Source organism: Aspergillus fumigatus, chromosome 6, assembly GCF_000002655.1.
Source record: "Aspergillus fumigatus Af293 chromosome 6, whole genome shotgun sequence".
Lineage (NCBI taxonomy): Eukaryota > Fungi > Ascomycota > Eurotiomycetes > Eurotiales > Aspergillaceae > Aspergillus > Aspergillus fumigatus.
In genome coordinates, this window is record NC_007199.1 from 1,904,248 (window position 1) to 1,919,098 (window position 14,851).

General features: G+C 49.3%; 3 protein-coding genes across 3 annotated transcripts; 2 read left to right on the forward strand and 1 right to left on the reverse strand.

Annotated features, from left to right (window-relative positions):
- Positions 1-6,442: 6,442 nt before the first annotated feature.
- On the forward strand, positions 6,443-10,315 carry nimT (putative tyrosine protein phosphatase MIH1). Its single transcript, XM_745616.2, has 4 exons — positions 6,443-7,624; positions 7,728-7,795; positions 7,865-8,090; positions 8,164-10,315. The coding sequence occupies exons 1-4, from the start codon at positions 7,371-7,373 to the stop codon at positions 9,293-9,295; spliced, it is 1,680 nt and encodes a 559-aa protein (XP_750709.1). The 5' UTR covers positions 6,443-7,370; the 3' UTR covers positions 9,296-10,315.
- A 112-nt stretch (positions 10,316-10,427) lies between these two features.
- On the forward strand, positions 10,428-11,409 carry sld5 (putative GINS DNA replication complex subunit Sld5; the record flags this gene model as incomplete). Its single annotated transcript, XM_745617.2, has 2 exons — positions 10,428-10,706; positions 10,783-11,409. Exons 1-2 carry the CDS (start codon positions 10,533-10,535, stop codon positions 11,407-11,409), a joined length of 801 nt encoding a protein of 266 aa, XP_750710.1. The 5' UTR covers positions 10,428-10,532.
- Positions 11,410-11,584: 175 nt separating this feature from the next.
- AFUA_6G08220 (cullin family protein) lies at positions 11,585-14,807 on the reverse strand. Its single transcript, XM_745618.2, has 4 exons — positions 14,527-14,807; positions 14,005-14,391; positions 12,064-13,943; positions 11,585-12,013 (listed from the first exon to the last, which is right to left on the reverse strand). The coding sequence occupies exons 1-4, from the start codon at positions 14,566-14,568 to the stop codon at positions 11,842-11,844; spliced, it is 2,481 nt and encodes an 826-aa protein (XP_750711.2). The 5' UTR covers positions 14,569-14,807; the 3' UTR covers positions 11,585-11,841.
- Positions 14,808-14,851: the final 44 nt, after the last annotated feature.

The following is a 14,851-nucleotide window of genomic DNA, read 5'->3' on the forward strand; positions in this document are numbered from 1 at the left end:
CATCAGCCATCACTGCCCTCACAATCAAGTCGCACTGTGATTGAGAACTAGCATTACCAGGACTCATGAACTGACAGAAGTATAGCAGACGCATGTCTATAACATTATCTCAACAGTATATGCTGCCGATAATCTTCCTGAATGGCCGATTCCTAATTACGCAGACTACCTCCAGAGCCAAAACAACGGTGACCACTCCAACTATTGTGGCCATCAACCCTACTTCATGCACTCTCGTTCATCCATCTGCACCTGAAGTATGAATCAACCTCACCGCCAGTTCGTACATCTCTATGGCATACTCATCAGTACCTGGTATCGCACGCTCGACGCCCCTTGCTATGCACAGATACTGCGTATACAGTACTATTATCCTACGTAGATGCATGCGGCAGGCCTGTCTCCGTCGTTATTGTAGTGCACCCTCCTAGATGAGGATGATGCAAGACATGCCCCTTGCACGGAATCACTAGTGCGATTGAAGACGAACTACTTGGTGAATGCTGATGTTCAGTGCTGGTGCCTGTCTTCTGTCTGTCAACTTTGCTTTGCAATATTGCGTTAGCCGTCGCCGGCGTACTACCAACGGGTACAGCTATAGAGCACATATTTGAGATGTGCGCTCCCTTCATGCCGCATTGGTAATCCAGGGCGAATACCGTCCACTTGCACCGTGACCGAGACCTACAGTACGGCTGGTACAGGGATCTGGTTGGGACAAGGATATCCCGAAAGAAACTACAGACGAGAAATACGGCAGGAACCGAAGTGATAAGGCATGCCGGAAATCTTGGGTCTGACGTGGCAACGGGTAGGTCGAGGAATGCGCATAGTCCGGCCTGAAGCTAGGCATGGTATATTCAAGTAGGTTGTTCCGGCTGTTGAATAGGGCATAAGAGCAGCGATTGACAACGCGATCCCTGTACTCAATTATCGAGGTTATGCATGTTGTTGCGAAGACATAATGCATCACCTGGATATGGCCTGAATCAATATGTAAGATAAGAACAGCTAATTTTTGCAGGCTATAGGGTCCGCAGCTGAGTGTACCAATGGGTTACCAAATGCTTGTCACTGCTTGACGACTTCGTCGATTGTCAAATGACAAGAATGGAATCATCGCTAGATGTAGAAATTCATACTTCACTTTTCCGATTTCGCAGGCGTTCCTGCAAGGTACGCAACTTTATTCTTGCGGTGAGAGATTGAGAATTTGGCAGAGGGTATAATATCAAGGTTCTATCTACATCCCTGTCTTTCAACGGCAGGACTAAAAGACTAGTCTTTCCGATATCGTGACTCGGAAGACGCAAGGGGATGGTTGTCCAGTCTTGCTATCAGCGTGCGCTGATTGTCGATCAGCCAGGGACAAACATTGATTCTCATGACGACAACCGAGATGATTATTTTCCCATCAAGGTTGAGGGGTCAAAAGGCATTGGCTGTAGGAAGATGTTGATGATGGTCGATTGGAACCCTACATAGCAGCATTGGATTGTTCAGGATGGTAAATGTACACGTGCCTAGTTGAATCCGTGTTCACGAGGCCATCATCTTTGCCAGACCCTTGACCAGAATACTTTCGTCGTCCTGAGCTCACCGTTTGATGAGTGTAAAGTCGGTAAAGTGTGCTTTGCACAATCTGCATCTGTCAGTCAGTCGCAGCACCTAGTTTACCGACCTGCATGCATCGCAGAATCAGTGAACATGCCAAAGATCTTGGAGTGCTCAGTGGTAACTGTCCAAGGTAGGGTTCTGCAAGAGTGCCCCGTATCTTCCCCGAGCGTATCTGCCTTATCCGTGACGATCTGCGTCCCGCAATGAGGATTGTGCATGAAGATCTCGCATTCTTGAACTCTGCAGTAGACCCACCGGCACGACCCCTGGAATGCAATATCTGAGCAGCCCAAGCGCCCAGAACGGCCGTCAAGATACCGGACTTTTCAAGGGGTGCAGTCCATATCCTGAAATAGGGATGGCCCGCAGCGAAGACGAGTGGAGATCCGAGGTACTCTTGGACGTGTGTCCTTGATGCACGAAATACCCCATCATGGGGATGGACAGTGCATGTCGAGTAATTGGCTATTGATCTAACCACCCTAGAAAGGTCAATAGTATGTGGTAAGGAGATTTTGGATTAAGTACGTGCTAATGCACTCCACAGTTAAGCATCAGCTAGATTGCTCGAGGGGTTGAGCAACGACCATGGGCATTGGGCGCTGGGCGCGCACTGAATGTCAAAAGACAAAGACGGGGCTGAATAATGCGGGTCTTGGTCAATAGTTCTGCCGATCTCTTATGAGGACATCACAGCAACCACGGGATGGCGTATAGCTAGTGACTGGATAATCTATTGACGGTGATAGACTACCTAGGCATGCGAATTATTTGATGTCAACGAATCATAGCTAATTCGATATTTTAAGCACGGAGGAGGAATAATTGATCAGAAGAGCACGTGTAAAAGGGAGAATGGGGAGCAAGGTACGGACTAGGCAAGTGAGATCCAGTCATCGGGAGGGACAGGAAGGAAGGAGTGACTGATGTCATAGAACTTTGGGCGTCCGTCTCATTCAGAATACTCCGTATTGAGGGAGAGTCGCAGCAGGACTTCTTGGCAAGACAGTCGCTGGCCGCTCTCTCCAAAAGAGCAGACAACCAGTTCTCGCACAATTGATGGTAAGAATAGTGAGGGATCCGATCTGTTTCTTTGTTTACATGACGCGAGGACGTGTACGGAGTAGAGGAAAACAAACAATGACGGTCATCCGAGCAGAAGATGTGCCAGCGCATACGTACATGAGCACAAGAGCTCCCCCAGTGTGACATCACATCACATCTCACATGGAGGGGTCTGCAGACCAAGTTCATCACTATGATAACACTGACTGATACATAGAGGGGCCCATAGGATCACTTGAAAGTGGAAATTGAGCAACTGGCTACGCCTTGAAATAGAGTAAGGCTGCAGAGACGGGAATAGAGAGTCCACAGACAGCCTGTGAGTGGATAATTGCAACGAGTAGTTTTGTTTAGCGCGACTGCTCTTGCCCAATCAGCAGAGGAGCAAGTCAATTAACCCCGCACCACTATCTGAGGCAGCGATAAACAATCCCCTCAGCGCGCGCCTAGCACCCTACCAAGTCCCAGTCCTTACTGGCCTAGAATGCTACCATTGAGCCCCGAGAACCTCGTGAGTCTTCTAGATCTTCGCTCTCTTCACACATGGTCATGTCATGACGGTGCAGCTGATGGTTTCTAATCTGGTCATTTTTTTTTTTTTTCGGTAGCATTTGTCCACTAAGACACTGTACATAAACCACTAAGATATTAGAACTCCACTGCTGAATATTGGAGTCTTCGGGGGGCCCGAGATACGATGATACCATCATAGTAAGCTAGTCAGCTTAGTTAGTATCCTGCTCAGACCATCTTACGCAAATTACTGTCATCATCCTGATCACAGTCCAGCCGAGACCGGCGCTCATGAACCGAAAACAGACGGTTAAGGAGACCTAAGTGGGCTTTTGCTGAGCGTGTCAGAGCTCCAGTTGAAAAGAAACGGAATTGACTATATCTGTCGGCTGGGATGAATCATTGGTGTTTTCCCTCGAGTCAGTAGATAATTATTCTCAATGTTCGTGCACCTCTTCGGATGATACAGACAGCCCAGGATCCCGTCATGACGCAGAACATCAGCCGCATTTGTACCATGGCCATTAATCAGACTTTCAGCATAGATCCTCCAAGCCACCATCTGACTAGTGCGATGACGATTATCGCTGAAACAGAAAGTACAAGCCGTGTCTCAAGATTGAGGAGTTTGATAGCGGCCGACATCAATAGCGATACCACTTGCCTGGTTCACAGGCAACAGGCGCATTCGAATCGAAAGCTGGGGAGGTGTCATTCAATCCGTGGGGATTGTTGGAGCCAGCCGACGCTTTTGTCCGAAGAAGTATCGCGGACGGTTAAAACAGGACTGACTTCGTCCCTGGGCACGACAGTTCGGTCGGATCCCTCTTGCTAAGGTTCAGGTGCCAAGCTAGACATCAACTAGACATTATTCTGGGCACAATGAGTAAAGTACTCATAGTCCTTGACAGCCTTGTTATTGCCGTCTAAACGCCGAAACAGTACTGATCATCGAGCCCATAGTCCATAGCTTTATTAGCCTTCGTCATGGTCACGTAAAGGCCCGAGAAGGAAACTTAGTAGATACAGTAGATAGACAGAGGCTTAGCGTCAGTGTAGTATTATTAGTGTCTCAGACTCTCAGTGAGGCTGTCTGTGTTCAATGATCATCACCGTGGGGAGCACCTGGCAGGCGGATAACCCCCGCAGCACATCGATGAATCCCGGAGAAATTCTCTCAATCCCTGTAAATTCCAGATAATTGATCAAAATTGACTTGATTGAATAAACGGAGGACCAGGTTCATAAAAGCACTGTAGCCTGCAGCACGGGGGTCGACCAATAACAGAATGCCCTTGAAACCATCGGAAGGGATGGTATGCGGAAGAAACCCCTAGTCAAGGATCGAGGAATGTCTGCACACAAGTAAGGGCATACAAAGGATATCCAAAGCGGGGGAGAGCTGCGAGCGCGACAAGGACAACACTCAGCAGAGGAGAGACTATGGCGTAAGTTGTCTGCTGCTAGCTTGCGGAGGGTCGCTCACTCGCACTAGGAGAATTGCGGGACTTTAATCAGAGGGGGCAATATCAAAACAAGAATATTGATCTTAGTCAAGGAGCAAGTGTAAGACTGTAATCAAGGATGGACGATGGACAGGTTACAGAAAACTGACCATCAGACCTCATAGTGGCTCAACAAAGATGCCGGAGAAGTAGCTAGAAAGTTGGTGGCAGATCCAGAATCCAGACGATGTCATACCTCACCTGAGATGCCTCAGGCACAAGGCAGAGAACCTGTTTTACAAATAGGTTTGAAGTTATGTCTTGTGTCACTTTCCCTGCATCTCTGAAATGTACTTAACCCTTCTGGATCGACTTTCGGGATATTCGTCCTGAAGGAGTCCCATTCTTTCATTGCCTTTGCTACCATATTTCTCCGCAGTACATTACCTTCATCCTTTATTTAGACGAACAAACAGAACAAACTCAGCTGATTCCGCATAAGCTCTTTTTCCGACTGAGTGGAGCAGGTGGAGATTTAATTAGTTTCGATCTTACCTTTTATTTTTTCCTTTTTTTCGAGGGGGGAAAGGTATGAAACTCGACTTTGAGGGAAAAGAGACTAAAAGAGGGCGAAAGATCGGCCGAGTCAATCAATCATGCGTTGCTTTTTCATAGTCTGTTCCCGATTGTGCCGTGTTCTTTTTCCCACACCTCCGTATCGACTTTTTAGGGTTTCTTTCAAGGGTCATTGAAACAATGCAAAGAAGGTAAAAAAAGTATGCTGCTTGGCTTTATCCTAGCATACATACAGCAAGGTAATGAAAAAAACCCCCAAAGTAGGTAGTTACTGTAGTATTAATCGTCGTCAAAGTCAATCTACAATTCCACAGCCACAACTCATCAGCGCGGCTGAACCTCTACTCCGAAAAGTTGAGCCTCCTACGATAGGGTCTAGCGTCTCACTTATTACTTTGCTTATTGAATTGTAATACTGCCCAGTCCGACTTCTTACCGACTATCGATTTTATTCAAGACTCGCTGACACACACCTATCGGCCTTTTGCTCCAAAATCACAGCTGCCAACGTAAATAAGAAATGGAGACCCAAGGCTTTTCTCAGGCTCCATTCTGGCTCCGTACCAGTACGCCGACCCAAAGAAATCTTCGTCACGCCCCGTCCAAGGAAACCACAAGGAATGGACAAGGAAAACGTAGAGAAAAACTAATTCCTTCTGTAACCCGTGAGACACTGCATGACCCATACTTGATACTTGGTCCAGCCAGCCCAGATTGGTAGAGAGAAAGCGGGCGGTGCAGCAACGACGCTGATAGGCGAAGGGTTGCTGAGCAGCCGGTAGCGCTGATAATGGCGGCAAGGGAGTCCCGGCAACGAGGCCCCAGACGCAGGCTACTGGCTGGGTACAGATGCACTAACTATCTAGGTACTAGGAACTTGGTACCTAGACTAATCACCTACAGCTACAGTGGGGGATGAAGTACAGACAGGTACAGGAACCTCGCTGTCCCATACTGTACTGTGTACGGGTACCTACTTACTTACGTATGGACTATGGAGTCGTCCGTACAGGCTGTAACCTGTATGGTACCTCCCCAGCTAAGGTAAACTCCCTCTCGTCATAGGTACTCTCTAAGTACCTCTCTGCCTTGCGCCCTACCTACGTAACAAGGTGCAAGTTGGTTGCAGCCAAGGGTTATCCTCCGAGAAGGGCTATATGGAGATTAACCTCACCGTTGGTATACTAGTTTCCTGGACCTCGATTTTTATAAGATCCTGCGTGGTCAATTATTTTGAAAAAGTAGACCTTGCAGACTCTCTCTTCCTCCGTTCTCTGTACAGACCGAAGACATACCTAGATACGGTTCGGAGGTGGTAATTCATCTATCTAGTGTTGCGTCGTCGCTTAAGCTCTTTCTTGAGCATCTGGAGATCCCTCCCCACTTTTTCGTTGCCATTGCAACAGGACATCCCTTCAGCTTCACCTTTTTCCAGGTCACACTTCCTTTTTCTTCTCCTTCTTCTTCTTCTCCTCCTTTTCTACAAGTCGTCGTCTTTCTCTTCGACTGTAAGACCTCGTCGTCTTCTCTTTTCCCATGGTCACTACGCCTGTGATCCTCTCTCGGCCTCCATCCCGCTTACGGTTCTCGTTTCCTAACGGTAAGTTTACTCCCCCCGGCCTACTTAGCGTACCAGAACTACCCTCGCTTTCAGCTTGCGGGTTTGCTCCTTATAGGGAATGGGACTTGCTAACCAATGCCGTGTTGAATCGTCATAGTCCTTCTTCGCGTCCTCGAGTCCTCCATTATCCCATACCGTCTTCCAAGATACCCGCCTGATTGGTCCTACTGCCCTAACCTATCTACGCAACCATGTCCCTCTGAACACTCGGCCTTCGCAGCGCAGGGAAAAAGTTCCGGTTCAGGCCGGTGGATTCGTGGGATTTAGAAAGGCGTTTCCCACGATTTGTGAGGTCTGGAATTCGAGCAGGACACGCAATTGAGGAAAAAGAACAGAGAGTCGAAGACCGAGTTACAAGGCGTTTGAGGCGTTTGACCATACTTCATCTTGCCGTTGTAGTATATGCCAGGTAGAATAGTCTGCAGCAGCAGCTGTCCTTTACCGAGGAAATCCCCTTGCGTCCGCTTTTCCTACTTCGGTCGATACTACCTTGCAGATCTAGGAGGGAAGGCAACATTTGTTCCTAGCGAACAATGGAACATTCATCTCCGCTGGCTGCCATGCAGCCCCCGTCCGTGATGTTCGGTCACTGCTTTCGTTCGGATGCTCCCACATCGTACCCAACCTTTGGTCCAAGGTCCGGGCTTGGTCCGAACAGTTTCAACTTCAAGGAATTGTCCATGAAGAAAGCCTCCGGCGATTACTTTGGCATGAACTTGGTTCGAGGATCGTCTCCAACGGCTAGTCTGGCAGCGGACCTGTCCCAGAATTTTCACATTGACCAGAGGTTGGCAGATGCCCTTCGCTGTTTATCCTGTTTTCTTTGTCATGCTTTATGACTTCTTTGACTCGTGCAAGACAAAGGGTGTCTGTGTGCTGACCAAAAATAGTCCACAGTTGGCTACGCCCCGACGGTCTTTGTTCTCCTCCAATCTATTCGGACATGGCAGCGGACGTGGTAAGAGATGATATTACTACCGAGGACACACTCGTTCGAGTCCCAGTCTTTGCTCATGCTGTCATATAGAAGACGCGATGACCACTCCTCCTCTTCCATCTTCCTCACCGGCTCCCATCATGGACACCATGGAGATGTCTCCCTTGCCTCACAAGCCGCCGTTCATTGCCGCAAAGGAAATCGAATTGAACCCACCTACACCAGGAGGTTCCCCAATCGATTCGCCCATGATGTCGGCTGCTCCCAGTCCGCTTCAAGAGTCCCCGTTGATGGGGCCCAAGGAGGACAAACAAGAGTAAGAGAATGAGTCTATACGCTAGAGCTTGGTGTCAACCATGTGCATGCCTAATTACTTTTCATACGTGTAGGAGAAAGCGTCCGGGTTTCTTGAGGCCCAGTCTCGCGAGGACCAAGGCCCAGTCCTTCCAGCTCGGCATGGCCAAACCAGCACCGGAAAGTCAAGCACCGCCGTTCAAGTTCCAGACCCGAGGGACCAAGACGTCGTTGAGCGCTTCAACTTCTTTGGAGGATATGTTCGGGGAATCGCCGCAGAGAGAAAGGCCGATTGCACGGAACAATTCTAGCACTCTTTTGAACAACCCTCGTCTTAGACCACCGCTCGGTAGTGGCAGCAATGGAAGCCATGCCCGTGGAAACGGATCCCCCTCCGCTGCATCGATTCGCAAGAGCTCTCACCCCCTGATGCGCCCTCGGAAACAATGCAGACGGTCACTGAGCATGTTTGAGCACCCCGAGGAGGTGATTGCCGAAAAGGAGGCCAATTATACTACAAATGCACCACTTCAATCGATCACAGATGTCGATACCACACCCAGCCTGCAGCTCCCTCACTTCATCCCTGAGGACTCGGCTGATACATTGCCTCGCATCGACAAGACAATCCTTGTGGATCTCATGGATGGGAAGTACAACGATCGATTCGACCACATTATGGTCGTCGATTGCCGATTTGAATATGAATACGAGGGCGGCCACATCAACGGAGCGGTCAACTACAACGACAAAGAGTACCTGGCCGCTCAGCTTTTCGCGGACCCAAAGCCTCGGACTGCATTGGTTTTACACTGCGAGTACTCGGCACATCGGGCACCCATCATGGCCAAATACATCCGTCACCGGGATCGCGCTTTTAATGTGGATCACTATCCACACCTGACTTACCCTGATATGTACATTTTGGACGGGGGTTACAGCGCCTTCTTTGCTGAGCATCGATCGCTATGCTTCCCCCAGAACTACGTGGAGATGAATGCCAAGGAGCATGAATTTGCATGCGAACGCGGCCTCGGGAAGGTCAAACAGAGATCGAAATTGAATCGCGCACAGACGTTCGCTTTTGGCCAACATTCGCCTCAAATGGAAGACAGCCCTACTGGAAGGTGCCGTAATAATCCAGGCGAACGTACTCGTTTCTTGGACTCTCCTTTTGAGGGGACGCCCTCCTCTCGCGGTCCAGGCCGCCGTATGCTGTCGTACTGATTACCACGACCAGCCGGTTGACTTTCCTTTTCTCTTTTTTTTTCTCTCTTGCTGCCCTTGGCGCCATGGATTGATGATTTGATGTTATTCAAGCGCGGCGCAAAGTTCATTTGCCAGCTTGTTTTTCTTGAGCATGATCTCTTTTGGCTTTCTCCATCTCCCTCCGGCTTCCAATTCTATCCAGACCCCTTCAGGCCGCCGTTATCGGCGTTGGACCACCAGACCCAGCTGGACATTAGGGGAAATGACACTTGACAGCTCCTTGCGGCAGAGGACACCCTCTCACCGTCTACTACAAGCTCCTTCCACTCGCTTGATATTTCTTTTTCCGTTTCTTCTGAACTTCTGACTCACACCGGGAGTGTGACCGCGGCGTCGATATCGAACCCTGGCGGCTTCGACATACCGACCCACACGACCTTTGATGACCCGATCAACATTGACCTCGCATTTTCTACCCATTTCCCCGAACTCGAGATTGTATCTTCGACAGATTCATCTACGGCCGATTTTGGTCATCTTTACTCCTTAGCACCCGCTCTCTTGCAAGATTTCCTATGTCTCCTATTCCTTCTCATTGAAACCAACATCTGCGCGATAACCACTTGCATCCACTAGATACCTCGCCATCGTGGCATTTCCTTACTCGGAGCTTGAGTTTTCCTTATTCACATCCTTTACAAGTGTTTTAATCCCTCCTCCGCCGTTCCTGTACAATTTCTGAGGAATGAGTCCAATATCTCGCCGTCCGAAGTACATACTACTACACGGCTCGGCTCGCCAAATCAGAAGGGCGATAATCTTCCACGCATGACAACCTAATGAGGAAGCTATTTGCTTGGAGTGTTAATCAGCAAATTTCTTTGTGGAGTGTCACTGCAACTGTACATACTAGACGCCTCGTGGTCGGTTGGACCATCCAACGTCTATTTGGCGAGAAAATTGGGAGAAAATCCAGAGGCTGAAGATTACGATTTCCTTTGTTGGAGAACATCAATAAAAAATGTTACAATATATCCATCCTTTTAACAATTGTAGAATGTATCTAGCATCTGTAATGTCCTATCCCATGGATATATTGATATACCCAGGCCGGACAAAGGAAGAAAACCTGAGGCATCGATCTCCGCTCCGTTTTGTCTTCAATCTCCAAATCCATCTCCGCGCTCTCTCATCCCGGTGCCATCCACCAGGCATTGTGCTCCCTCTCAAGGCTCAATGCTGTACGACATCTGTCATGGACATCGATGACATTCTCGCGTCTGTCGACCGCCATGACACCTCACCCGAATCCGCGGCCCTAGACCACCAGCTCCTGACGCGTCTCTGGGTCGCAGAGCGAGCCGTCTCCGAGCTCCTCCCATGGCCTGCACCATTAATGGAACGAATGATGGAGCGAGTCAGGAAGCAGGTGAGCATTCCCATCTCTCCTCCAAACAGACATGAGCCATGAGTCACGAGTCCTGACCTTTGTGACCAACGCACAGATCGAAAGAATCGAGGACCTCGCCGCCTCCTCCTCAGACCCTTACACCACAACAGCAACCAGCACCAACAACCCCACGCTGAACCTCAAACTCTCAATCCTGCAGACCGACCTCTCCCGCACTCAGTTCCTCATCCGCTCGTTTCTCCGTCAGCGCCTCGCAAAACTCACAAAGCACAGCATGCACTACCTCCTCCTCGTCGCGCCGCCCCGCGCCTCCCAAACCCCCTCCTCGCAGCAATCCCCCACGCAGACACCAGAGGACTCCGTGCCTGATCCAACAGACAACCCGGACCCGGCCCCGCTCTCCGCGCAGGAGGCTGCCTTCCTGCATGCGCATCAGACGCTGCTGGCGGGGCATTACGGGGCGTCGTTTCTCAACTCGTTCCCGCCGCAGCTGAGGCGGTTAGATGATAATGCGGGCGGGACGAGTATGGTCCAGGGGCCGGAGATGCGGGAGGCGGTTGTGGTGAGGTGTCTTGTGGAGGAGGTGAGGGTTGTCATTCCGCCTGGGGATGGGATCGAGGAGGAACAGTTTGGGACGACGATGCGGATGGGGGATGTGTGGGTTGTAAGGTGGGAGGGGATCAAGGGGGCGTGGGAGAGGGGGGAGGTTGAGATTCTTTGATTTGATTTCTGCTTTGGGGGGGGGGAAAGACTACACTACATAGCATTCTGCCGGCGTTTTGAGGAGTTGATTTGCAGATGGTACATACATACCCAGACAGGCTGTATATGGAAGTCAAATCGACGCATTTCTGCTAGTGAATAGTAGCGACTCTTGTAGATAAATTGATATCAAACATCGCAATCATCCCTCGTAGTGGGCCAAATGCATTCATTCGTGAGCTAAGACGCGAGCAAAAGCAGAACAAGCGAAGAATATCTATATCAATGAACCCATGACCCCCTTTCGCCAGTCACCGCTAAGTTCAAAACTATAACATGCAAACGTACTATGAGGGGATTGTCCGCCAAAGAGACCAGTACGTACGAGTCTGGCCACATGTGCTCGTAGATCAAAGCCGAATGGTTCAAGTGAAGACGGATACAAATGCAATCAAGCAATGTACCCGTAAGTCGGAGGATCCTCAGCCACACGCTCGAGATATTCACGGTCAATCAAACTTTCAATGCGTTTCTTGACCATATTCACATCTGGAACGAATCGCGCAGACAACTGGCCTAACACCTCGCTCATTAGACTCGAGTGGACCAGCGTTTTGCGTTGCCTAAAAAGCTAATTAGTCCCATTCTCACTGACAGTCTTGACGAAACTTACTTCATGATACGGACGATTGCCGCCTCAATACTGGCCCCTCGCTCCTCATTCATCTTGTTCTCTGTTTCCTTTCGCTGGTCCTGATTCTCGACCTTGTTGGCACCACCACTGACGACACCAATGCGAACTTTCATAAACTGGCTCTGGAATTCGTTGTTGAAGAAGAACTTGTCTGTCGGTTTCACATCTTTGCTCATGGGCTCCTTCTTCAAAACCCGCGTTTTCGGTGCGACAGCCAGTGATTGCAAGTTTCGAATCAGGTCGTGCTGCGGAATGCGCGTCCGCTCCTGAATCTCTTCGAACGTGAGTGACTCGCCTGTAGGTACGTCGTTGAAAAGGAGGAGTATGATCATGGCGTATGTGGATACATTGAGTTCATGCCGTTGGACCTTTCCACTCGATCGTTGAAACGTCGCTCGGATGTCAGCGGTTCCCATGCTCGGTTGCCATGATAGCTTCCTGCCGTTGTGTTTGTTGAGGTAGAATTGTTCAAAGCTCTGTTTAACGCTCTCAACCTCTTTTGGAAGGATACATGGGAGCTGGACTTCTCCATCTTTGGGGTTCGACATTATCTCCATCGGCCACATGGTGCTGGTGAGGACGTTGATTTCCAAGTCAACCCGTTTCTGGTCCGGGTCCCCTGACTTCCGTATATGCTCTTTGTAGCTGGCAGATAAATCTTCTGAGATGGTCATGTCCTTGAACATGGCCTCTAAGCGTTGTGTGAACTGGTTTCCAACCTCCATCTTCATCTTCGAGATCATCTGCCGTTCAGCATCCATGCTGGCGGACCGCTTCATGAGGAGTCGTCGAGAAAGATGTTTCTTGTAATAAGTTTCGAATAAGTCCTTATCCTTGATGTACCGCAGCAGAGTGATGCCGTTGTCAAGAAGGGAGTCCACCTCACTTTCTGTCTTGCCTTTGATGCCTTTTTTCAAATTCTCGTCGAAGAAGAGAGAAAGGAACTCAGAACTGCGTGCATTTGAGTTGATGAAGTCCGAAAAGCTAGTAGTGATTGCACTTTGCATGCCCTGGTCTGACAAGAAGGCCTTCTCCCAGATACTGTCGAATTTCCCCTTGAGAGCTAGGATATCATCAACCCACTTAATAGCAGCTACTGTTTGCTGGTTCACAGGCTTTTCCTTTTCTGCGGACTTCTTCTCGCCACTGGAACTCTTTTCCGTTGCTTTCGAACCAGCAGATATTGACGACTTCTCATATGCTATGGACGAGGCATTGATTTCTCGACCCATTTGACTGATCCGTTTCTGGACTGCCGTGGTGAGAGGTGTCTTTTTGTTGTCAACTCGTGCGCTAAGTTCATAAATGTCTCGCAAAATATCCACCCGATCGTTGTCAAGCAGATTCTTGACACCCGTGCCTTCAAGGTTGATGACCTCTTCGATGTTCCTGGCAATTAGCTCTTGATCCAGGACGTTCTTAATTTTTGGCTCAGTAAGGGGCGAGAGGGTATAATGACATCGTTCTTTCTCTTCAGCAATCCGGCTCAAGGCGATCCGACAAAAGGAAGCTGCATCGGCCATTTCCAACAGACGTTGCCCTTCAGCTCGATAGAAAGCCTTGCTTGTTTCGAGGAAAGCGGGTTCAAACATGGTTAGATAGAGTTTTGATGACTCCTCCTCCGTGATAGTTTCATAGAGGCCCTCTAGCATGTAGATACAATGCCGGATGAGGGGACGGTCAATGACGTGACCCGATCGTTCCAATTGAATCATGAACAGCACAGTGGTCTCAAGCACATCGGCAATTGTGGTTTCCTTGTCGGATTGAATGGGAGACCGCAGGACTTGGTCGCGGAATAAGGCCATGGAGGCAACATATATTGAAGGCTTTCGAAAATCTGCCATGATGATTCGATCCTGTATGGTAAGATGATGTTAGGTACCTGATCCAGCGAACACAGAGAAGCGATGGACAAACCATGTACATGAGAACGTCTGTAATCATTCCCATGCATAGTTGATGGTCCTCCCATGCACCCTTGAGCACAGTCAAGAACTTCTCTCCTGCTTCCCTTCGCTCGCTGGCTTGGTCTTGCATATCTGCAGGCTCCTGCGCGAGTAGTAATGTCGGCGAAATTGCTGCAGTCACTGTTTTCTTTACCTCGCTTCCCAGCCATTCTTCCTCCAGCTTCTTTACTCGTTCGTAGAGGTCATCACCGCGGGTCATCAAGACGATTCTGTAGGCGTTCCGGTACAGCTCTTCGAAGGAAAGAGCGGAGGCATTCTTTGTGTGTATCTCATTCAAAGAAGATGACAGCACCCCCCAAATTGTGTCAAAATCGTCAGTCTTCGCCGCGCTCAGACCCTTTCTAGAATTAGCTGGATGTTCGTCTCAGATAAAGCTCATGAGGTTCCATGTCCCAGCTGCGGTCGTCGCTTTGAAAGACGAACAGTAGCATAGAGACGTGCAAATCGAATATGAGAAGAACAAAGAACATACCCTCCGTGGGGCACGAATCTTGTGCCTAGCCCGCATAGCCATCTTCAAGATATTGGCAATCTGCCATCCACCAGATTATAGACTTGGAGCACTTCAGCGGGGCAGAATAGTAGAATTGCCGAGGTGTGAGGTCGTAGCAGAAGGGCGGGCAGAATGAGCAGGGGCGAGGAACTCCTGACGATGAATACTAGCAATATCAAGTCTTTTTCTTCATCATCAAGATAATCATTAATGAATTGTGTTGACGGTATAAGATCAGACTTGAAAGTTGCTGCGGAGTGAAAAGAGCTGGAAGAACCTATGTCCGGCGCAATTGGAGAAACCA